This window comes from Apostichopus japonicus, chromosome 2 (genome assembly GCF_037975245.1).
Source record: "Apostichopus japonicus isolate 1M-3 chromosome 2, ASM3797524v1, whole genome shotgun sequence".
NCBI classification, from domain to species: Eukaryota; Metazoa; Echinodermata; class Holothuroidea; order Aspidochirotida; family Stichopodidae; genus Apostichopus; species Apostichopus japonicus.
In genome coordinates this window covers 12,903,505-12,927,756 of record NC_092562.1, presented here as the reverse complement: position 1 = coordinate 12,927,756, position 24,252 = coordinate 12,903,505, and the positions used below count along the sequence as shown (strand labels likewise).

General features: G+C 36.8%; 1 protein-coding gene across 2 annotated transcripts in view; it reads right to left on the bottom strand.

Annotated features, from left to right (window-relative positions):
* Positions 1-20,228, bottom strand: part of LOC139978557 (uncharacterized) — a 31,002-nt gene extending 10,774 nt beyond the window's left edge. The window contains exons 1-11 of one of the 2 annotated variants that reach the window (XM_071988878.1): positions 19,859-20,228; positions 18,588-18,611; positions 16,912-17,092; positions 12,650-12,772; positions 9,778-9,825; positions 7,406-7,645; positions 5,266-5,404; positions 4,386-4,543; positions 2,861-3,045; positions 1,740-1,772; positions 109-247 (exon numbers count right to left, since the gene is read on the bottom strand). In XM_071988878.1, coding sequence (XP_071844979.1) covers positions 109-247; positions 1,740-1,772; positions 2,861-3,045; positions 4,386-4,543; positions 5,266-5,404; positions 7,406-7,645; positions 9,778-9,825; positions 12,650-12,772; positions 16,912-16,921 — 1,075 coding nt within the window. In that variant the 5' untranslated portion in view covers positions 16,922-17,092; positions 18,588-18,611; positions 19,859-20,228. The remainder of the gene's footprint in view (positions 1-108; positions 248-1,739; positions 1,773-2,860; positions 3,046-4,385; positions 4,544-5,265; positions 5,405-7,405; positions 7,646-9,777; positions 9,826-12,649; positions 12,773-16,911; positions 17,093-18,587; positions 18,612-19,858) is intronic. The other variant, XM_071988871.1, reaches the window with a different exon arrangement.
* Positions 20,229-24,252: the final 4,024 nt, after the last annotated feature.

Here is a 24,252-nt window from a genome sequence, read left to right as displayed (position 1 = left end):
TACCAATTAATGAGGGAAATAATGAAAAAAATTAATGCACGACTCCACCAAATATCCCCAAATGTCACATATACATTAGACCAGTACAAAACCAATATGTACACTTACTAGCCATCCTTGTACGTCTACAACCGGCTTCTGAAAATTCTGACTCTCCTACAGTTTTTAGAGCGACTCGAACACAGACCATGGAGTAAGCTTCGTCTGAGACGCTTAAAGAATAAAACATTCCAGTTTCATTACCTCCCTGAGGAAGAGAAATCGTCTCCATTTATGAATTCAAAAACCAAAATCAGGGTGAAATATCTGCGCTAGAATCATGCTTTCTCGTTGTACCTGGCCGAATTGAAAACTGCGCAGTGGGTGTCTGCGAAGCGTTCGCCGTAACGCTCGTCCACCGTCGATAGCAAACGCTCGTAAATACTGCAGTCGACTGTTGCATCGAGTTCAAGTTTGCTATGAGACACGATTAACTACTTTCAGTTATGAATGCATATTACTTTGTTTACATCTCTAACAGCCATGTCAGTGCACAACAACCCACAGGGCCTTCCATGGTGTTTAGAGCAGAGGAGGCAGACAAGGAAAAAATTGATTTACATTGGGTACGGCAATAATTCAACATCTATAACAATGATTATATGGTTTTTTCTCCTAGATGCATTCCCTAACTGAATTGCTGTATCATTTATATTTATAAAATACACCATTAAATGATACACTTGAGCAAAGGGGGCCTGATGTGATAGGATTTTTATGGAGTTTTCTCCTAAGGAGGAATCCCTAACTTAATTGCTGTATCATTTATATTTATGAAATAAAACATTTAAATGATACACTTGAGCAAAGGGGGCCTGATGGTATGGGATTTTATGGAGTTTTCTCCTAAGGAGGAATCCCTAACTTAATTGCTGTATCATTTATATTTATGAAATAAAACATTTAAATGATACACTTGAGCAAAGGGGGCCTGATGGTATGGGATTTTATGGAGTTTTCTCCTAAGGAGGAATCCCTAACTTAATTGCTGTATCATTTATATTTATGAAATAAAACATTTAAATGATACACTTGAGCAAAGGGGGCCTGATGGTATGGGATTTTATGGAGTTTTCTCCTAAGGAGGAATCCCTAACTTAATTGCTGTATCATTTATATTTATGAAATACAACATTTAATGATACACTTGAGCAAAGGGGGCCTGATGGTATGGGATTTTATGGAGTTTTCTCCTAAGGAGGAATCCCTTACTTAATTGCTGTATCATATATATTTATGAAATAAAACATTTAAATGATACACTTGAGCAAAGGGGGCCTGATGGTATGGGATTGTATGGAGTTTTCTCCTAAGGAGGCATCCCTAACTTAATTGCTGTATCATTTATAATTATGAAATACAACATTTAAATGATACACTTAAGCAAAGGGGGCCTGGTGGGGTGGGTTAACAGGGGGAGATCGGTGGGGATTAACTTACAAGTGTGATTTATTCTTCATGGTTGTGAGCACACATAAATCATTGTCATATAAACTACACATTGATATGATGATTACTTCCAAGTATCGTCACTGATAGTAATTACTAAATTACTAAAGCTTTGAAAAGTTGCTGGTTTAGTCAACAAATAGATATGTAAGATTTGGCTTGATTTTTTTTCCTTAGGAGAAATGCTGTTGTTTATATCAGAGGAAAGAACCAGACTGTGAGTGATATTAAAAAAAAATCAATAGACTGACCTTTGACCTGCTCACTTCCTGCTGTTTCACGACCTGGAATGACGATAAAAGATATTCAAGTTTTGTCACACATTTCGTCTACATTCATATAAAATTATGGAAAAAAAAATTACGTGACCATCATGACTGCCTATATCATCTTTTTTACCTCTGCTTTTTTAAGCTAACAGACTTGGGTTGCATTATCAACATGAGGCAATTCTGCGTTTTTGAATTTTTCTCCTCTCTGATGAGGAATCGACATCTTTTGGCACCCGATATTAACAAAGCTAAGAGGGCATCGTCCACATATCAAACACTGTCGAATTGATGAAGCAATCACTGCATGCTAGTTTCAGCCGATCGAAAATAAATGACTGAGTGATAAATTAATCGATTGATTCTGGAGTTTTCTTGTCTCAACTTTTCGTTTCGTTTCGATATTAATATTTCATTGCGATACAAAGAGCAGGCATGAACTTGAGGGAGTCATCACCAAATCGATACACCATTTGAGCTTTGTCGTAAAGATTTGTAAAGTGATGATGGCCCCCTCCCCTCCCCCTCCCCAGCCCTCATTTTCCACAGATCACTCCAAGACATCTCATGTGAGAGGCATTATTTATCACATTACATAATATCAGATACATAAATAAAAAAGAACAAGCAAAAATGGTCGATGACAAACCAATTTAGAAAAGAACAACACAATTTTTCTCTGCTCTTAAAACCCCAGTCAGTTTTCTGTTCTTGATTTACTCTTATGTCTCTATACATAGAAAAAGATCAAAGCCACAAAGACTGTAATTCCCTGCCATTTTGTCGGGGTTTTATCAAACGAATCAAATGGTGGTGTGCTCCCTGGATACACGTTATGATAAGTTACTCTGCCTTCTGCAGGGGTAACCCCGTAAGCAAAGAAATGGCCATCGTCGAGGTATTGGAACTGATTATTAGAGTTACCGAATAGCTGGGTTGGTAAAGCGCAGGACTTGTGACAGTAAGGTCACCGAATAACACTCCACAGCTAAAAAAAAATTTCTTTCTTTGCTCTCTTCAGGTAACATAAAGTTAGTTTACAAAACAAGAAAATTACAACATGATTTGAAAAGCTGCCGGTGAGAGTTTGAGAATATCGTTACCTTTCTGTTCCGATCATCCCAGTCTGCAGATGCGATCATGGACTGGGTGAACCAGAAAATAAATTTATCTGTACTTATGAGTTCACGTGCCGTCCACTCTTCTGGTAGGTCAAAGGTAACATTCACAAGTGATATGCTGCTATTAAGTGCAGCTACTTTGACATTTCTGGGGGGAAGACTTGTCACTGCCAAAATAAAAAGATAAGAAATATGGATATAAGAAACTACATTTATTCAGATTCTTCGACTATGTAGTGTATTGCAGTTGACCTCATATTTAAATGTGCTAATGTAGCACAAATAAGACCTATCAGATCTGAAGTTAGATCCATTAGAACACCTCAAAGTCATAGAAGAAAAAAACAAACAAAAAACATCAAAGAGAGGGCTTTCTCTCGAGCAGAATGGTCTTTTAAGTCTATACCTTAACTTTTTGCACAAAATCTATCACAGGAAAGGACATTAGAATGACAGAGCCTTAGACCAATTTAATGGCATTGAAGACTCGCCCCAAACCGCATGCCACGCTCTGAAAAAGTTAACTTTCCGTTGCTTGCAAGTGAAGTTTTCTGCTTGTCGCTACAAATGCAGACAGTAATGAAACGTGATACCTTGTTATCTATAGCTGGACCTGAGATGTCCATCGCTGTATTGTCTGTACACTGTGCTGTGGGTATTGACTGCAGCTGTATCGACTGACTGTACACTAGAGTCATATTTGCCGACTGTAGCAAGCTGTGTGTATATTTTCAGGGATTCATGGTGGTGTCTAACACTTCTGTTACACCTCATTCGAAACTAGGTCAGATTACCAGCATTAGACATTTCTTTTTGCGCAAGTCTTCACACCCATTAAGTCACAATTTACAAGCTTGGTACACACCAAACTGAGATGCAAAAGGTGCCATCATTTTGTTAGATAATAATGCGCAAGCTTTCAAATAAAAGGAAACTGCAAACGCACAATCTGCAAATATTTCATACGCTTCATACAACTAAACAAAACATGCTAAGATTTCATACTGTAAAATCTGAGTCTCATAAAACTGTTTGTAAAAGTGAAGAGAGAGCAGGTTATATTGACCTTTGTTGTGCTTTTAGTCCATGTCTTAATATTTTGATTTGGAACACTGTTTGTATCGGATTCATTTCTGTGTAAATCTGGAACAAAGGGACTTTGATCTCAATCAATGATTCTCCCCCCCCCCATCCCCCTAAAAATTCACATTCTAATGTTTTGATTAGATACAAACGGCAAAACTTGTGCACTGTATCATGTTACATTTAACACTACACCCACCCATCCAGGAGTATAGCTTGCAGCAACGGATTCAGATCAGATCTTCAACAAATGTCAAAACGGCTGCACGGGGGTCAGATGAATCATGTGAATTTAATAACGAAACTTTCATTCTGTAGAACTGGCTTGAATTCACTATGTTACACACGTATTAAACTCAAGCCGGTTTCGCAGAAATGAAGCAAACTGCCAAAACTGAGAATAAAAAAAACATGAAATATTTACATTCACATGGTGGCTTATGGGGGTCAGCGTCGAAATAGTTTGAATGGCTATGACCCAGGCAGTTGATGGTTGTGACGACCCCTGTGTAACCTTTGGTCAGACTCCCCATGTCAAACACATGGGTTCTGGTCTTGGTTTCAAACGTACAAGTTTGGTACCTGTAAAAAGAAAAGAATAAAATAGAAGAGAATAGAATCAAATATAAAGTCAATGGTTATAAATATTGTTTCTCAACTTTTTTTATCTTGTCTTCTAGTTTTGTAGGGCACTATAGGATGGTATTAGTTGTTAAAGTGAAATTTGGCTTTCAATAGTAATTGTCCGCCCCTATCTAAACTGCCAGTGTGAGATCTGAAGATTAAGGGGAATGATACTGTAATGTTATTGAATATTCATAAGTTTGTCCATGTGCAAATGATACACTACATTGTAGAATCTGCACCTGGTTGTCATTGAGCTGTGCATTTGCATATTGATATATAAGTTAGGGCATGCCGTCTGCTCGTCCTTGTTTCACCCTGTCTCTCCATCTGTCAACACGTAATCTCGGACATGTCGTCTGATATCTGTCCTGTACAGCATGACTATGTTACGCAATCAAATATGACATGTTAATAATCAACGTCGTCGACGGTGTTCTACTTGATTGTTTCAAGAACTCATATATCTACACAAAGAAACATGACAGATACTAAACGTACTGCTCCTGTAAAAGACCAAGTATCAACAACATGGAAAGCAGCATGCTCAAGCAAACGACTAACAAAATTAATTCAAAGTGTCAGCAGATATTTAGTTCCCTTGATATCATGTCAACAAAATCCAAAGATTTTCATTACAATATTACCTGTACAAAAAACCAAACAAATGAGCCACTTACTCCAGGTTGTCATGTTTATAAGTCAACTTCATTTGGTGAATGGTAGGCAGTCTATAATCAGTAGTTCCATGCCAACTGCAGTTAAACCGCTTTCTACTTCTACATCTGCAGGTTGCCACGGGAACATTACTCGGTTTCTCTGGGTACAAGTAAAAGGAAATACAGATTAAAAATCCCAGATGGACACGAGTCAGCCTGGCACAAAAATTGTTTTCTGATATGATATGCAAAAATATATATATATATATTTAAACTTGGAAAAGCTTGCTTTCGATTAAGTTAAGGTACCTTATCTTTCTCTGTGAGGTAAACTTTGAGTACCAACAGCATGCTGAAAAGTAAAACTGCATGGACCAATGAGATCATGGCTCTTGTATCAAAGAAACGATATGAAGTTTTGAGAGAGTATTTGGTGAACTGATGATGTTGCCAGTCTCTAGCAGGACCTCTGTCCCTACGACTGTCTAACAACAACCCCAACCACAACCCCAACACAAGGAAGACCTTGATATCATACGGCACAGTATGTGAACTGGCCTATAATAGATCTTACGAAATATGACCAGACATTTAGGCAGTTTTTTTAACCATAAGTTACTTTTAATTGAAAGAATTTCTACCCCTCTAACTAATGAGTGTACAATTCTAGCAACCATTGCTTTTTCTTGTAGCTGCATGTTTATTGGAAGTATGAAGTTAATAAATGGTTCACTTTCTTACGAGAAGGAAGTGGAAAGTCCATTGTTATTGTTTTGAGTTTGTCACACATTGACCTGTACGTTCATGAGCTTTTACGCATCAAGTCTCTGGTATGTGAGAATCTGCTAACTTTGACAGCAAATTTCTCTCAATTAATGTCTCTTTTGACTCAACAGGAACCACAGTATTCTTTGTGTACTAAAATACTTTTAGTATGAGCCAAAAAACAAGATTTTTGTTGTTGTTGCCAGCAGCTATGCATTTTAAAATCATTTGGGAGGTGTTTTGTACATATAAGCTGTTATGGGCAATAAAGATGTTCATATCTAACACCAGTTTACCAGCCAGTGCTACCTATTATAATAAGAAGAAAAAGTAGGGTCGACGGTTGGTTGCATGTATTAGCTCTAGATTTGTTGCATGTATTAGCTCTAGAATTACCGCTTCGTTGCATGTACAAGCTCTCAAATTACCACTTTGTTGAATGTATTACCTCTAGAATTACCACTTTGTTGCTTGTATTAGCTCTCGAATTAACGCTTTGTTGCATGTATTAGCTCTAGAATTACAGCTTTGTTGCATTTATTAGCGCTGGAATTACCGCTTGTTGCATGTATTAGCTCTAGTATTGCCACTTTGAAGCAAGTATTAGCTCTAGAATTACCGCTTTGTTGCATGTTTTAGCTCTAGAGTTAGCTTTGTTGCATGTACTAGCTCTAGAATTACCGCCTTGTTGCATGCATTAGCTCTACAATTACTGCTTTGTTGCATGTGTTAGCTCTAGAATTACCACTTTGTTGCATGTATCATAGAATTACCGCTTTGAAGCAAGTATTAGCTCTAGAATTACCGCTTTGTTGCATGTTTTAGCTCTAGAGTTAGCTTTGTAGCATGTATTAGCTCTAGAATTACCGCCTTGTTGCATGCATTAGCTCTACAATTACTGCTTTGTTGCATGTATTAGCTCTAGAATTACCGCTTTGTTGCATGTATCATAGAATTACCGCTTTGAAGCAAGTATTAGCTCTAGAATTACCGCTTTGTTGCATGTTTTAGCTCTAGAATTACCGCTTTGTTGCATGTATTAGCTCTAGAATTACTGCTTTGTTGCAAGTATTAGCTCTAGAATTACTGCTTTGTTGCATGTATTAGCTCTAGTGTTACCACAGTTATCCATGGTTTAAGACTTTGTCTGATAAACCATCAATGAGCAATCTGCAGGTTCTCTTGTATGTTCAGGATTGCACTTGGACGTGCATGGCTTAATCTTTGAAAAGAGCATATGACTACTCAATCGTCATGCCGTGGTTATACGGTACGGTCATCGAAAAACCGTCCGAAGGTATTCTCAAGGTGCACAGACGGACTGGTTCGAAGTGACGCCGGATGGCGATGGCTCTTCCACTGGACAAAAAGTAATAAATTAGAACTGACTACCCACCTCCAACTAAAACAGGCAGAGAAACCAGTTCTCGGTCTTCATGTCGGCAGGAATAATTCCCACTGTCTGCAAGCAGGAGGCGATTTTGGGAATTATAGTGTGAACCTGTCACATTCAGTGAGCGGCCATCTTTAAACCAAACAATGTCCTCGTCTGGAATGGTCTGAGAGTTGGTAGGTACTGTGTAGGTACATGTCAGGTTTAAAGTGTCTCCAACACTGTAAGTGTTTGCTGCACACTCTGTAGGTTAAAAGACATGATAATAATACTAATAATAATCATAATAATAATACTGAGTTATATAGCCCATTATACCGACAGTCTCAATGCGCTTTACATGAAACAAAATGAGAACAAAAATACAGCAAAGTAGAACAAAACCGTAAAGATACACCAAAAGGATCAAAAAATTTATAAGGTCCAATGAGGGTAGCACGTGAATAAGTGAGTTTTTTATTAAGAAGCTTTTAATATTGTCTATGGTAGGGGCATTCCTAATGTGGGTTGGGAGAGTGTTCCAGAGTTTTGGGGGGGGGGGCGTTAATTGAAAAGAACGCTCACCGTTCATCTTTGTTTGAAGTTTTGGTGGCTTTTATAGAATAGCTCTGTTAGATCTGAGTGAGCGAGTCTGAATTTTTAAGTCGAGTAAGTTGAATATATAGCTTGAGGCAAAACCAAATGGATAGCTTTGTAAAGTGAAGGGTGAGAAGGTAACTTGTTAAAGACTTTAGAGTCTCTTTCAGACATGGCAACCTCCCAAAGGTGTCAACCTGGAAGATTACAGCAAAGACACCCAGGAGAATGGTACCCAAACGTGACGATTTTGCAAAATATTCCAGAGTCACATAAAAATCAGTAAAAAACAGTAACTGCAAGTCAAAAGTTGTCATCACACTTCTTAACGACAATTCCACAAGACTTGCATCCTTTATTAATATAAAATTTTTAATCCAGACTCTGTAAATCTAAACGTAGATCGACTTAAAAGGTTATCCCAGCATAAGACGATACATAAAACTGTGAGCGTTGGCAGGTAAAGTCCTCTCACAGTGTTCACTGGTCACAAAGGACGTATGGCTGATTGAGAGCACTATTATTAAACATATAGGCTACGTAGGAGTTTGCAGATGTCAAAAATTTTCACCTATTGACAGTTTTCAGCGCTTGCCAATCAAGATTGATAACGCTGTAAGTTATTTTGCATAACACAAAGTCCATTGTCCACGCTACGTATACATCCCAAGCATCGATTAGGATGATTTAGGTCTAGTAGGTCACTAATCGGTCTTCAAGGAAAATTCTCGGTTGTGGACCTATGAGTATGCGGACCACTGTTATAAATGATGTTGATGGCCATGCAGGCTTGCTTGTCGCTGGACATTTGAGGGAAAATTAAGACAGCTAAGATTTACTGTAGCCTACTTTGACTGAATGATGAAGCATTTACATTATATTCTTGTATGCACTGCCTAGACTCCAACGTTATAAATACCAGGTCATGCATGAAGGCTAAAATATTTGTGTTAATGCTACATCTGATGTTAATGACATAGGATAATGACATAGGTTAATGACATAGGATAATATAGGATAATTTCATAGAATTAGACAACAAACATTGCAGTGGCGTAGGAAGGTACTTTTGAGTGGAGGGGCTGAAGACTGATGGCCGGCCTGGGGGAGGGGTCTAAGGGGAGGGGGTGTCCCCCTCCCCTTTGGAATTTTTTGCATTTCCAGGTAGCCGCAGATGCAATTTGGTACAATATAGCACACTTCAACACCCACTCCATTTTGTAAACTTAATTTTGTATTTTCACCAGGCCTTAGATGCATTTTGGTGCTCCAAATGAGATTTTTTTTCTCATTTGGAAATGAAAAAGGGGTTTTCTGACTTGCGAAGCGGGGGGGGCGGAATGATACTTCCGCCCCTCCACATTTTTCACTGGGGGGGCTGGCGCCCCCCCCAGCCCCCCCGGTTCCTACGCCCTTGAAACATTGTATTGCACTCTATTGTTCTGTACTGTACTGTGTTGTATTGTACTGCTTGGTACAGTATGCACGATACAGTATATATATTGTCAACCTTTTTATTTGTCTATGCCAACCAAACATTTAACCTTCATGTAAAGTACACATTACATTATTTCCCCCTCCCCCACCTTCTCCCCTCACTTCCCCCTCCCTTTATTGTCAGCATGCAGAATGCATGATACAGTCTACATATTGTCAAACTTTTTGTTTGTCCATGCCAACCAAACATTCAACCTACATGTAGATTACATCTATAGTACAGTAGTACATGTATTATAATTTCTATCCCACTGATTAATTTCTGTTGTAACCTTATATATCAGCAACATACTGAGTATTACCTGTAAATTGTTTCCATTCATGAACTGTTAAGTTGCGGCAGGCTTCAGCTATACAGAGGAGGAAGAGAGAATTAAAATACAGTTTACTCTTTAGGTGAAATTATCATCATCTGAAGTGTTAAAGCATCTGGATTCCTACAGCAGGGTAAAGTAATTTTCTTTGGCTGTGTATGGAATTAATTTCTCAGTATAAACCTCTTACATACAATCTGACTTATTGTTAATTTGTTATAACTACTGTACATGAAACTTTCAGTTTAATCTAACAGATGAGAGATATTTTCACTGTATATATACCATAACTCGCAATCGTCTGGTATGAATATTACAAATGGACGGTACAGAGGGATATTTATTGTTGACTATATCTAAAATGAAAGACAAGAAAATAATATGAAATTCCTACATTAACACATTTTGCATCCCATACATATACTGTGTTGCATAGATCTCTCACGATATTTCACATGTAACTGTACTCGTGGCACGGCAAATGTTTAACGGTAGTCCAATCGCCCCAGACGACCAATTTTCTTTTCGGACAACCAAAATCAACTATGGCGGTCGTCCTGCGGGTGACTTAAGTTGTTTCTAACATCTAATACGGATAGCAATTCGTAATTAAAAAAACCCAAATGGGCAAAAATGACAAATTTGTAATTATCCAGGTCACTTTGGAGAAACTGAAAATGATACAAAATTAGTAATCTATGCCTAAGATCCATCTGAAGTGGAGTTTTTACTATTAAAGGGATTATCTGGTGGAAGATTTTGATACATTGTCCTCATAGTTCTTAGTTTTCTCTTTCTAACCATGTGCAAATTGTCCCCATTCAACGTTTTCTTCTTGTAGCAATTTGGTTTTCAAATTCACCAGTTTCTCACCAAAAGCTTTGTTTGTTCGAACCCATAAATTTGGTGATTGACTTAGTGCTGGCAAATTGGCAAAACGAGCGACTTGAAGTTAGCACTACCATTTCCTCTGCAAAATACATTCTCGCGTGTACACGCACAGGTGATTGCCTATTATATATTACGTACACATCCCCGATACACTATAACAGTATGTGACAGCGTAACAATTTTTTTTTTAAAACATATATAATTTATAAGAAATTTCACCGAAATTTAAGGAAGAAGTTAATCTGTATTCAAACATGGTTTTTGTTGTGATTACTGTAGTTACTGTACGGAGCGTGGGTTATGTCGCAATCTGCATTTGCCAAGGTGACGTCACATTCTGTACTGTTGAAAGTAGACTTGAAATATCCATCCTACACGATTAAAAAATCGTTTCTCTGTCAAACGCAACATTAGCATTCTCATATTTTGAAAACATGTTTGGAAAATTATTGATCATTTTTTAAGGTAACTTCTAAGGGCTACGAGACAATTCTTTTAACCCAAAGCTGGATTTCTATTCACCACACCTACTCTGCACAACCCTCCTACAGTCTACTGCACATGTTGACAATTCTTCGTTATCTTGCTACAGTACATGTTTTTCGGAAAACCAATGATAAAGATCAGAAAAGACCTACAGCTAAAATATTGCTCTGCGTGGTATCTATGCACAATGAACAATGAATACAATTTAAGCCAAAACATAACAATGGGTTTTAGTAAGTCTTCATTGCATTGTGCATTGAATTGCAATTTTAAACTAAAGTATATTATATCTAGATATTATTAGTTTATTACTATGACTCATAACTGTGAACTGTGACTCACAACTCAAAACTGTGAACCACAAAAATACAAAATACCCAAACTACGTCAACACTTCTAAATATGTCTCTATAAGTTGATCTGTGATATATATGTACCAGTGTACTGCAAGCATAATACCCGCATATATAGATATGCATAGATGTATGAACTGTGCAGTGTGTTTTATAAGAACTCAAGTACTGTGTAGGCATGTTTACTTGCCGACTGAGACTAGTAAAACCACCAACACAGGCAGTGCATCATGCATTCTTATTGGTTCATAACAGTAATGCTTCATAATTTGTGTATCATCGACAGCATATCTTGTACCAGTACAAGTCTTTTTTTTTTCTTCTCTTTTTTTCCTTTTGGGTTTTGTTGACTTAGCAATTTCTGATATAACATACAGATAATATAAAAATCTATAGAGAACTTCAAAAGTTGCAGACTCATTTGGTTTGCACTTGTGAAGTACTGTTTATTATCACGATCATCATGATCACGATCATCATGATCATAATTATGATCATCATCATCATCATCATCATCATCATCATCATCATCATCATCATCATCATCACCATCATCATCACCATCATCATCGTTCTTCTTGTTATTATTATTAATATTGTGATAACAATCTTTAAGGAGGGTTAAAAAGACTCGGTATAGCTAAGTGCTACTCCCTCAAATATCAAAAAAATAAAGCATAATCAAATTAATTATGAATCCAAGTGTGAGTATGAAATCTAATGTATTTCTTCTAGTTTCAAGTCTCCTTATTTTCTCCAGTACCGTCTGGATCATAAATTCCTTAGTTCCCAGTGATCAGAGTATAGTAAAATTTGTTGAGGCCTAACAAAATGCTACAAATTATGAAAAGATGATCCACATATTTATGTATGCATGTAAATGTCCACAGCAGGAGGATTAAACAAAGTACATTTCGAATATACTTACATCACTCTTAACCATGCCTTTCACACAGGGTTGTCTAATACGTATGTAACATTTGAATCTGTACTGCATGTAAATATCCATAGCAGGAGGATTATACAACTACATTTTGAATATACTTACATCACTCCATTTAACACAGAGCTGTCTACCACATATGTAAACATTTGAAACTGTACTGTCAGTAAAAAATAATTGCACTTACAATTTTGATCCAGAACGAACTCATCTGAAGTTGCACGGATGACTCCCAATGCAGTCCACGACCAGAACACTAAGACAGACCACTGAAGCGTCGTCAGCCATGACATCCTGTCTCCGACCAACGCTAAAGACAAGACCGAGATGAGATAAAAGCCATTGATGTTCAGAAAATAAGGAAATATTCCTGTCTACAGTATATGATCACATCCAGGACGGCTTGTTATCGTTACATGCTAACTTGTCACATATTGACACATATGGTACCGTGTTTGCCCAGTGCCTCTCCTTTAGAAATGTCATAGGTTCATTTTATATTAACTTTATACACACTTGGATTAAGACAACCATGACTAACGTAACTCCTATGTCATTCAAAATCTGTGTGACCAGGTTGTTGAAAAAAAAAAAAAAATTAGACTTCAGAATGTTGCAGTAATTAAAAAAATAATAATCATTATAAAGGAGGGAGAGAAACACCACCTAATTAAAAAGCCCGAATCATAATTCGTTACACTGTGAGATAAGTGTTGCAAATTTTCTGTTTGTTGGATCGTTGCCAATTCTTCCTCCGCAAACGTAAAATAAAAGGGGAAAAAAACGTTGAACGAAAGACCCGAGAAGACTTTCGATAAAAGGCAATGGTTTCAGACTTTGTGTAACTCCTGAGAACAATTTATTAGCAGAGTCTACTTTCATAGCAAATGTCAGAGTTGCTGCTGATCAATTTTCCAGGAAATACATAAAAAAGTACAGACCTTGATCTCCCTGATGGTATTTTAATCAAAGGTTAAAAGAATTCAATTTATTTGCAGGGTAGGTTTTTCTTGCACTATAAATTCTACAATTAGTGTAATGGTGGGGGACTGCTGAAAGGGGTGGGAGGAGGAATTGAATTGGGGCAGCCTCGTTATTAGAAATGAACTGTTTTAAAGGACAGTGCATTGTAAAGGATTAACTATGGATTTACAGTATATATAGTGAAAGAATTGATTGATTTTGCCTTTTTGGATAATTTATACCATAGGTTACACAGGTCTTTATATGGGGACCTGCAAGGTAAATTGTGAATAAAGCTGCGTGCACTGGTTTTTGGCTATACCCTATGGAAAGTCTCCTAGGGGACAAGTTAACGTGGTGTACCATTCCGCCCCCACCCCTTTCCAAGAAGAATGGGTGTGTATACTGTACTGTAGGTATGACAAGTTACCAATCATGTCCAGTGCTTAACTGTCCTAAAACTGTGTGAGAGATGGCAGATAGTGATTACTGTATATGTCCAGAGATTCGAAACAGGTAAGGAAAGTCGTTAGTCCAGTGTAGGCGTTTGTCACCTATATCAAACAATTTGCTAGTTCTGTTTTGGTGACATATTTGCTTTAAGTACTCTTATCTAGAAATCATTTGTGACTCTTAAAGCCGGAACTCAAAACGAGACAGTATCTAGATACAAACCTGGACAGATATCAGTAAATTTAAGGGTTCTCAACATTTTCAAAATTAAATTTATGTCCCTAAAGTCACCCTTTAAACTTTTCTCTATTGAGTTTTTGAAAAACTAACTTCTTGGCTGGTTCTACCAATGGAGCACAATTGTCATCATACAGAGGGAAAGGGATCATGTGATTCAGTGCATTTATTAGCATATTTTGTGCATATTCTAAGGCCTAATGTTAAGGAAGCTGGTAAGTGTTACTGCACATGTTAGTAAGTTGGTACTGGTGTAGTCATGGTCTCAGGTCATATGAACCCTGTTGCCCATTTTGTATTAATTTGTCAGAAGGATGTCCTTATTTCCTAAACTAAAGAAATTATGCAGGTAGTTAACTTAATTAACTTAATTTTTCTCCTCAAATATTTTTTTTTCTTCTTCAAAATATTGCAAACATTTGTGCCAAGTTACTATAGCAATGCCAAATTTGCTACTCGAAACCTGCTGAATCGGCTGTGTACTGGACATGTATACATACAGATCTCTATATAACATGTACAGTGTTTTGTAGTTTTGGTAATGAACAACTACCACAGTGAAGTAAAACAGATCGATACAGTGTTGAACAGATGGTCAATTTTTAATTGGTTGAAATAACAAGAAACTGATACATCCATATTTGTGTAGTCTTAAAGGCCATCTTTGGTTCACCCTGATACTTATCATGTACATGCATGCATGGATAATTTTGAACATTGATCTAGTTACAGAACCAGGTTGTAGATATGTACTTGCCTTTCAGTCACCTTCTTGCCGTAATCAGTGCATAGTGGAATCATCCGTAATTATGTATGTACAGTAGAATCCACAAAAATTATCTGGTACTGGGTAACGATTGATCTCCACTCAAACATCGCCCACAATTCAGATATTACCCACTGTTAAATTCAGATTATGATGATTTTTGTTTTATTAATAAAAACATAATAATTATTATGTTTTTCATCAGTTTTATTATTATGGATTATTGCAATAGTTTGCTCTATGGTATTCCAGGGTATCTGATTCAGAGACTGCAACGTCTGCAGAACAGCACAGCCAGGCTTGTTGTAGACTGCTTTTGAATTCAGAATTAAGTTCAAAGTACTGCTCCTGGTGCATAAGTGCATTCATGGAATGGCACCCGCCTATTTGTCAGACCATCTGTCCTTCCAGGTCAATACTCGTTAATACCTTGCGTTCTAGCAATACACTCACTCTCACTGTTCCCAGAACTAAACTGAAAACCTATGGCGACAGTGCCTTTCCATCAGCCGGGCCCAAGCTCTGGAATGGTCTACCCATATCTATGCGGAGTTCTCCCACTCTCAGTCAGTTCAAGTCTTGCTTGAAGACTCATATTTTCAAGTTGGCGTTCTATTAGGGTTGTACAGTGCTATTGAATACTTCGTAGATTTAAGCGCTTTATAAGTTCATTTACTATTATATATTATAGATGGTAGTGCTCAGTGTTTCACAATCGGGGCAGAATTCCAGCGTTTATACAGAGGGCGCTATCATACATCGGTCCTAATGATGTGTGTAAATCTGTACCGTTCACAGATGTCTGAATCAGAGAAACGGGATCATGTGAAATTGCTCACAAGCATGCAACAATCCCGGATGAAGTTGCGTACATGTGCCCTGGGTGATGGGCATACTGTACTGTACAGTATTTATGCAGAACTTTCAAAGTTCCACTCGTGTAGTTCCGTAGAACGAAACGGGTGGGAAAAAAGGGGGCTCTAGAAAACACAAGTTAAGCTGCTTACAATGTACCTGTAGTTAGCTTGACTTGATTCAAAGGGTCTCTAACTACAATAATTGTTAACGAAAATACAATAGTGATCAACTCAAACTACTTTATGATTGTCAAGTTAAATTGCAGAAACAGATACAGTGGGACTGATATGACCCCGCCCTTTGTTCAAGAGTTGGGGTGTGGCTGAAAAACCACATTAATTTTGCATGAAGGTTTATACATAAAGAGAAACATTGGTTGCGGCATAGAGCTACCCAAAAACATTTTACTATATATACACAGTAGGCTACATACAGTAGAAGAAGACAGTGCAATGAGCAGAAGTAATCAATAATGGTGCTTAGACTTGAGGCATTTAAAGGCATTGAGACTCGCCCCAAACCGCGTGCGGCCATCTGAAATAGTTAACTTGCTGTTGCTTGCAAGTGACGTTTTGTTCGTGTCGCTACAAAGTGCAGACAGTAATGAAACGTGATACCTTCTTATCTTTAGCTGGACCTGAAATGTCCATCGCTGTATAGTTTGTATACTGTGCTGTGGGTATTGACCGCAGCTATATGTAATGACTGTACACTAGTGTATAATTACCAACGGTAGCAAGCTGTGTGTGTATTTTCTGGTGGTGTTTAACACTTTTGTTACACCTCCTTCGAAACTTGGCCAAATTACCGGCATTTGACGTTTCTTTTTGCGCGAGTCTTCACACCCTTTAAGGGGTCAAAGATACCTGATAAAAGCTATGATTATGCTCCATTATATTTATTTTATGCAGACCAGATTGATATCCTGTGGGGCTGGATTTGGTCAGCAGCACATGTATCTACTGGGAAACCATCAGGCCAACAGAAATGAAAATTTAATCTAATTATGAAAAAAAAAAATTGTAATTACATATTCTCATATTCTGAAGAAATAAAGAAAAGTTTCAAGGGGCTGAGTAGAAAGTAAGAACAATACAACTGACAGAATTTGAAGCACTAATTATTTTAATTTTTTGTTTTCAAAGGACATTCTGCCCATGGATGTTACCTACCTGTTATCATAGGAAGTGAGTCTTCATAATCTCACTGTATATGCTGCCACTGGTCTGTAACCTTTATCTCTTTGTTCAATGGACGACGGCTGTCTCTCACAGAAGTTTATCGATCCTTGTCTTGGCTCTGATGACTTTTGCTTGTCATCGAAAAAGCAGGCTTAACCACCTCATACTATGGCTGGTGAAAAAAGGTTTAAAAATTTGATAACAGTTAATATATAGTCACAGTACCTTGATGAAAATTCTTAAATCAGGTGTTAACTATTAATAATGGTACTATATGTTGTTGAAATGATCATGTCCATGCATGAAATAGTTACTGGAATAATGCTAAAACAAAAAAATGTTCATCAATCAAGGCTGGTGCAGAGAGTGGCCAGTCACGTTCTTATACAAATTTCTGTAATAGCCAGCGATTTATATGAAAACTTTTTTCAGTTCCCTATATAGCAAATATAGAAGTTGTGGGAAAGCTTCCAGTTGCCAAAGCAGAAAGTTAAATTGTCCGATGACTAACTGTTACTGTTAGTACACTGTATCGTAAGTAGTTATTAAAGGAACCAAGTTAACAACTTACCGTTAACACTCTACAGTATGACTACCAGCATAGGAAGCTTTAGGAACTGAGTGACCATTGCACACAAAAAAGTAGCACAAGTGACCGAGACAGTAAAAGCACAATACAGTAAGTAGAAGATTGTGTTCTTTATTTCTTCTCTGGCTGAAACACTGTTTCTTTTTAACGCTTTGTTCATCTTGAGCATATCAGACAGTACAGTACATTTTACATGAGACATGGTAAGTCACAGCTTCTTAGAAAAGTATGAGCAGAGTACAGTAGGTGATAACGTGTAATAATATAGTTTAACTGGAAGAAATGAAAATGAAAGGACCTCCACCAACTATGGGCTGGTAGCTACCCCACCGCCTCCCCCCACCCCTTCCCCCCATCCCAAAAAGTAGAAGGAAAACAGTCAATCACTGAATTGAATTCTTTTCATGGTCAAATGAGGATGATCAATAGTTTCTCAGTGACACTAGTTCTTTACTGCCCTAGTATTGTGCCTTCCTTGCTGAACAAAACCTCAACACAATCCTGTACTTGTACTGTAGGCTTATTTAGTTATTTTAAAATTAGTTTGATGTTGCCATGGAAGTTAAACAGCAGGAACCTTTACATCTTATATATAATCTTTAGAAATGAATTAGTGTTTCTATACAGTACATATTTGTTCGTCTTTGCTTTAAAATCATTTTTATTAATTCTTTCTCTACTGTATATTTTCAAGCATAAAATTAGCAAGTGTGGCTGAAACAAAATGTCAGTTTCTCACAAAGTGGACCTGGAATTTGGTCACTGATCTACATTTACTGTAAGGACTGCTGATGGTGTCACAGTAAGTCTAGTACACTTCAGCTAATTTGCTGTTCCTTCTTAGCTTCTATGTCACAAAAGAAGTTGTGAAACTTGCTCTACATCTCAGAGAATGGGTAAGCACTGATGGGTGGTACTTCTCTGTTGAACAGAATCCTTTTATACAGTATGACAGGTACCACTAAAAAGATCTTAGAAGAAGTTATATTGGACACGTATATCATTTGGTTGGAGTTTGAACATTTAAATAAAATACTATTCTTACATGTATGTATTTTAAGTTCTTGCTCAAACTTACCAGCACACTTATCTTACCCAACATCTATTAATGAGAAGAAAGCAAAATGGAAAAAAAATTACATGACCGGTCAGGATGCTATCAAAGATTACCAGCATGTTGATAATAAATGTCAAGAGTACAGAACTATTATTGTGCAGTACTACTGCAGGAACTAACATATCTACAATAACATTTGAAGTTACTTTACAAATAACTACTACTATAATAAAGGCCTACATTTAGCATATTTTATGGGCATTGGTGGAATCTGATTATATTCACAGCGAATCCCTGAGGGCTATACGCACACCATACATTTATGAAGTTTCACAATCAAGACATTACTTATAAGAGGTTAATCCCAACCCTAAGAAGATAAAACAGATATGCAACTAATTTAAAGTTCACTTTTAGGAGGTGTAATAAATCAATAATCAAGTAACAGTATTATGTATAGTATGGTATCACACATGAAACAAGATTGTGAATGACAGAGCTACAACTCAGTGAAAGAAAATATATGTTCAACTTTGAGATCAACAGAAATATATAGCAGACAGGCACTGAGTGGTTTCCAACTTACTGGCATATACTTCTTCTTTTTTCCTTAACCCATCACCATTTTGCAGTTTATGCACACTTGTCTAACATAATTTCTAAGTAGCAACCTAAAGGCCTAGGCTATACCTGTACCTACAGTATTAAATAAAAAATGAAAATATGTTCAAATTTGAGTTCAACAGAACTATATAGCAGAAAGGCACTTAGTGGTTTCCAACTTACTGGCATATACTTCTTCTTTTTCCTTTTTTCTTCTTTCTTTGCAGAACCCATCCCCATTTTGCAGTTTCTGCACACTTGTCTAACAATAATTTCTACTGTAGCAACCTAAAGGCCTAGGCTACTGTATACCTATTAATAATTATACCTAACATAACAATGTAAACACTGCAAAACTGTTAACCTAGTAAAGGGATTCCAGACCTGTGTTGAAAACATTCTTTTTTCCCACTGCATCCATATGTGATGCCAAAGTTCTGCGATTCATAGAAATATTGTACTAACGTAAGTAACGTTAATACCCCAAAACACTGTCGGTAAACCTAGTAACTAGTAGTAGTAATAAGCTATAGGGCCTAGGCCTAGCCTAAGTCAAATTTGAGGTTACGCCTTAGACCCTAACATTAGGCCGAGGCTGTGTTTTAGAGTACTGTACTTGTTTAGGCAAAATATTAAGTTATTTCTTACAAGAAAAAACATTAATAACAAAAAATATATAAAAAACTCACTTGTCAACAGTTTACTCTATGTGTTACATCCAGGTGGTTTCATGCTGACAAATCTCTGAGTTGAAGACCAATGATGATCGTTTACTTGGAGTTGGAACTTGGATGTTGGTGTTGTGTGCGTTCGAATGAATGGAAGATCAGGAAGTGAATATGTAAACTGTGTGACACAGTTGGAACTTACGTCACTTTTTTACTTGGAAAATTCCAATCCATTCTAAGAAAAAGAAGTGTGACATGGACAACCAAAAGTGTAAAAAAAAATGAATACAGACAATTACAGGATATAGTTATGTCACTAGCCTATTAGAAATGATATTAGATCAAACCAAAGCAAAACTTATTTAAAGAGGAACATAAAACTATAGGACTATGTCTTATGAAATCAAAACAGACGACACTATATACAACAATCGAATCACAAGTTTTACCGTTCATCGTATATGGCAAGCCATATGAGACAAACACCGCATAATATATCCTCGTATATTAATACGAATATATACGCGTATTAATTCGAATATATTCGCGTATTAAATCAGACAATAACTGACATGTCTTATAGCTTTCACAAACGAGTTTCGAGAGTTATCACAATGTCTCGTCAGTGCAATAAATGATTGATTGCAAAGTTAGTCTCTATTGACGTACACTCAGGCCAAACGTACTTGACCTAGACAACAGCATGATTTAATACGTGAATATATTCGAATTAATGCGTGTATATATTCGAATTAATATGTGTTTATTTTCGAATATATCCTCAAATGTATTCGAATTAATACGTATTTATATTCGAAATAATACGCGGATATATTTAAGCCTTATGATTGGCTAATAATATATACGGGTATATATTCGAATAAATACGAGTATAAATTCAAAATAATACGCGGATATATCATGCGGTGTTTGTCCCACATGGATTGCCATAATCGAATCATGAGAAAAACCTCCGTCTTTCGCCACCCGAAAAACTGCCTTAAATTTTAATCTGAAATTAAAGGTCTGCTGTATATAGATCCCAACTAAAGCAACGCTATCATTGACAAGTTTCTTGAGATTACGTAATCGTACTAATCGACCTACCTTGGTCGTAAAATGACCTCTTTTTACCAATTAGTCTGCAACGCCTGCCACATATTTTTTCTTGTATGAGGGATTTTGTGTGAACGCTGTATGATTAACTACACTGTAGACTTGAACATATTTCCGCACAGAGTTTACACAAAGAGCCTAATGGTGTTAAGAAGCTATGCAGGCTAATTGTAGAGCCCGAGGTCGATTTACGACCGTGGCAGGTCGATTAAGTAATCACAAAACTTTGCTAGTTATAGCGTGCTATAATTGGAGCCAATAAAGCAGATCTTTAAGGACGTTTGAAAGAAGCAGAAGGATACACAGCAGAAACCAGAGATCACTAAAAGTATATCAAGCACATGAGAACAGGGACGTAGCCAGGGGGGAGCAGGGGGAGCAACCGCTCCCCCCCCCCTTCAGTGTTGATTTTTTTTTTACAAACTGTCGTTTTTTTAGCATGGTATTTTGTCTGTGCTCTTTTGATCTTGAATACTCGTCAGCTCCGTTAACTCGATTGTAATCGTAGTAACATTCAGGCCTACTGATTCAGCTACTTACTTAGTTTGGCAGATGCAATTAGCTAAATTTAGCTTAGCCAATTACAAGCCTACAGTTGGCCACTGCGTAATAAAATACATATATATTGTCTACCTAACCGCACTCTATGGAATGTCACGAACCGTATATGCACAACAACGTCGACAACATTCTTTCTATGAGTCGTCCTAAGTTGTTGCACGAACAGCATGTTATGAAGCTAAGCTAGCAATCGTATACGTGATACGCACTTCCTATAATAATTATTACACTGCTAATACACTGCGATAACGATATTTGTTTTTAGGCCACTGCATATCTGGCTATATTACAAAATATGAAAGTTTATATTGTCCATCACAGTTAAAGTTCGTCAAATTTATTAAAGTCCAGACATTTGACAATAAACAAGAATCATCCTACTGGAAAAAAATGTAAAAGAGCACTATGTTTGTCTTTCGATATATTATGTAAAAGAACATATAAAAGAATTCAAACAGGAAACAAAATCTGTTGATAATGATATCATATGATCAGGGGCGTAGCCAGTATATATGTAGCACTGTAGGCCCGGACCTACATTTTTTTGGCCAAGTTATCTTTTTTTACCCCACCCATAATTCAAATCGATAAGCTTGCTGGACGAGTTTAAGAGTCTATAGACAGGAAACACTATTGAAATGAACGTAGCAAGAATATGGCTAAATTAGGTGACCTATTCTTCTGTCATCTAGGCTGTCATTTCTAACGCGTGCCATTTCATTCAAAAGACTAGGATCCGATCTTGTCAGTTTTTTAACATGTAGTTAAGAACCCGTTTACGCAGATAATATTTCAGTTGAGAAAACAGTTGAGACATTTGCATCAGATGGCAATCGTCGGATAGCTCTCGCCTTCTCTTATTAGGCTAACTTAAACATTTACTAGCTACAGTTGTATCAAAGACAACTACTGGCCATAGTTGTATCGAAGACATATCTGGCCTATCTTTGTATCTACAAGTATCAGAAGTTGAAAAGTAAGACTACTCTGTACATGTACCTTGCTAATTTTAAATACATTATGTAGTATTGCATTACGTACTATTTTTAACTCGTTTGTTTTTGGGTTTAAAAGTGATATTGAATGAGGTGTCTCAAGTTAGCAAGAGGCCAGGGAACCAGAATGAACACTCGGGAAGGGCCGTTTCCGGCCATCTGGGGGGTTTGTAAAACCAAAAATTTTCTTGTACGCTCCGCGCCAACCGATGGTGGCGCTCCGCTCAGATAGTCGTGCCTACAAATTTGAGAATCCATATCAATCGCAAAAAGTGCTCCCCCCCCCCTTTCAAATTCCTGGCTACGTCGCTGCATGAGAAAGTGTGTTTCACACATTGTCTAACATTTGTAACTGAATGAATGCGCTTGTTGCAACACTCAAGTATTCGAAGAAAAATATCAAATTATAATGTAGATGTATGTTGCTTTTTAACACCTTGTATGATGGTGATTTAGCCTACCGGCTGCTATGCTCCGCTCTGCACAATGCGTTTCGAATATGGTAGGCCATACGGGAAGTAATTGCTAATTTATTGTCCTTACAAATTAAATTATTGATTAAGTATTCATTCTATTTAATACCGGCATTAATTCTCAGCCAATCACCATACAGCTTCATATGCCGGTATAAAATAGAATCAATACCATATATCTATATATAGATATATCTATATATTTATATATCTATATATATATATATCTATATATAGATATATATATATATATATATATATATATATATAATATGCATATATATAGTATAAAAGAATTGCATGAATAATGTTAGGGAGAAAGTATGTCATAGTATAGTTACTGAATCTAAAGGCTGGTAAAAAATTAACGCAACGAAACAAACCACAAGCTATTCCACTCGCACACAATGTGTCATTAAAACAGATATTTCGTTATACCTGGCAATAACACACGACGCTTAAATGAATATATTCCGGTCACAAATAATACTTTAAAGATGACTTTAAGCAAAAATTTCAGTTTCGACAAAGAAAAAGTGAAAAAAGAGTGCTTATATAGTATTTCTGTATATCTGTTCCAATTTTCATGATATTCACCTTAAACTATCTAACGCTCCTTTAAGGTGCAATTCATTATGACGTCAGGTCCCAAAGTGAATGCCTTATTGTTAATATTAATCCACTGTTTCCTAAATTGTAATAACTCAACAAAAACATGTTCTTTTTATTTCGTATAAACAACAGATCACCATTTGGAGGAACATTAACAGGTATACGTGTCCAAGTTGACAAATCTGTGTTACAACATAAACATGTTATTTCAGACCATTCAAATTCTATTGTTTCTCACTTTGAGTTTTGTGTTCATGTATACTATAGGACATAATGGTCCAGACCGTCCAGTTGCTTTATCTCATGAACCTCAACTGTTTAAAGGGTCACTTCTCAAAACTTAAATGGGGTACAGAATTACAGCCTGGACTGAAGTGAATTTAAACGGTCTATACTGTCTGATAAAATCAACCTTGTACCTAAAGTATGTGTGTGACCACGGGAGGGGTATGCCCCTCCATTTGGTAATTTTGTTTGAAAAATGCAGGGTACTTAATATAGACAAAATGAAGCTATATCTTGTAACTTTCTGAGACAATGTTGAGGAATTTATTGCAACTTATTTCAACAATACATTTGACTGTGATATCCCATCACATTGTAAATTGATTGTGAAAATGTCATTTTTAGTTTCAAATATAAAAAAAAATAAGTGAAA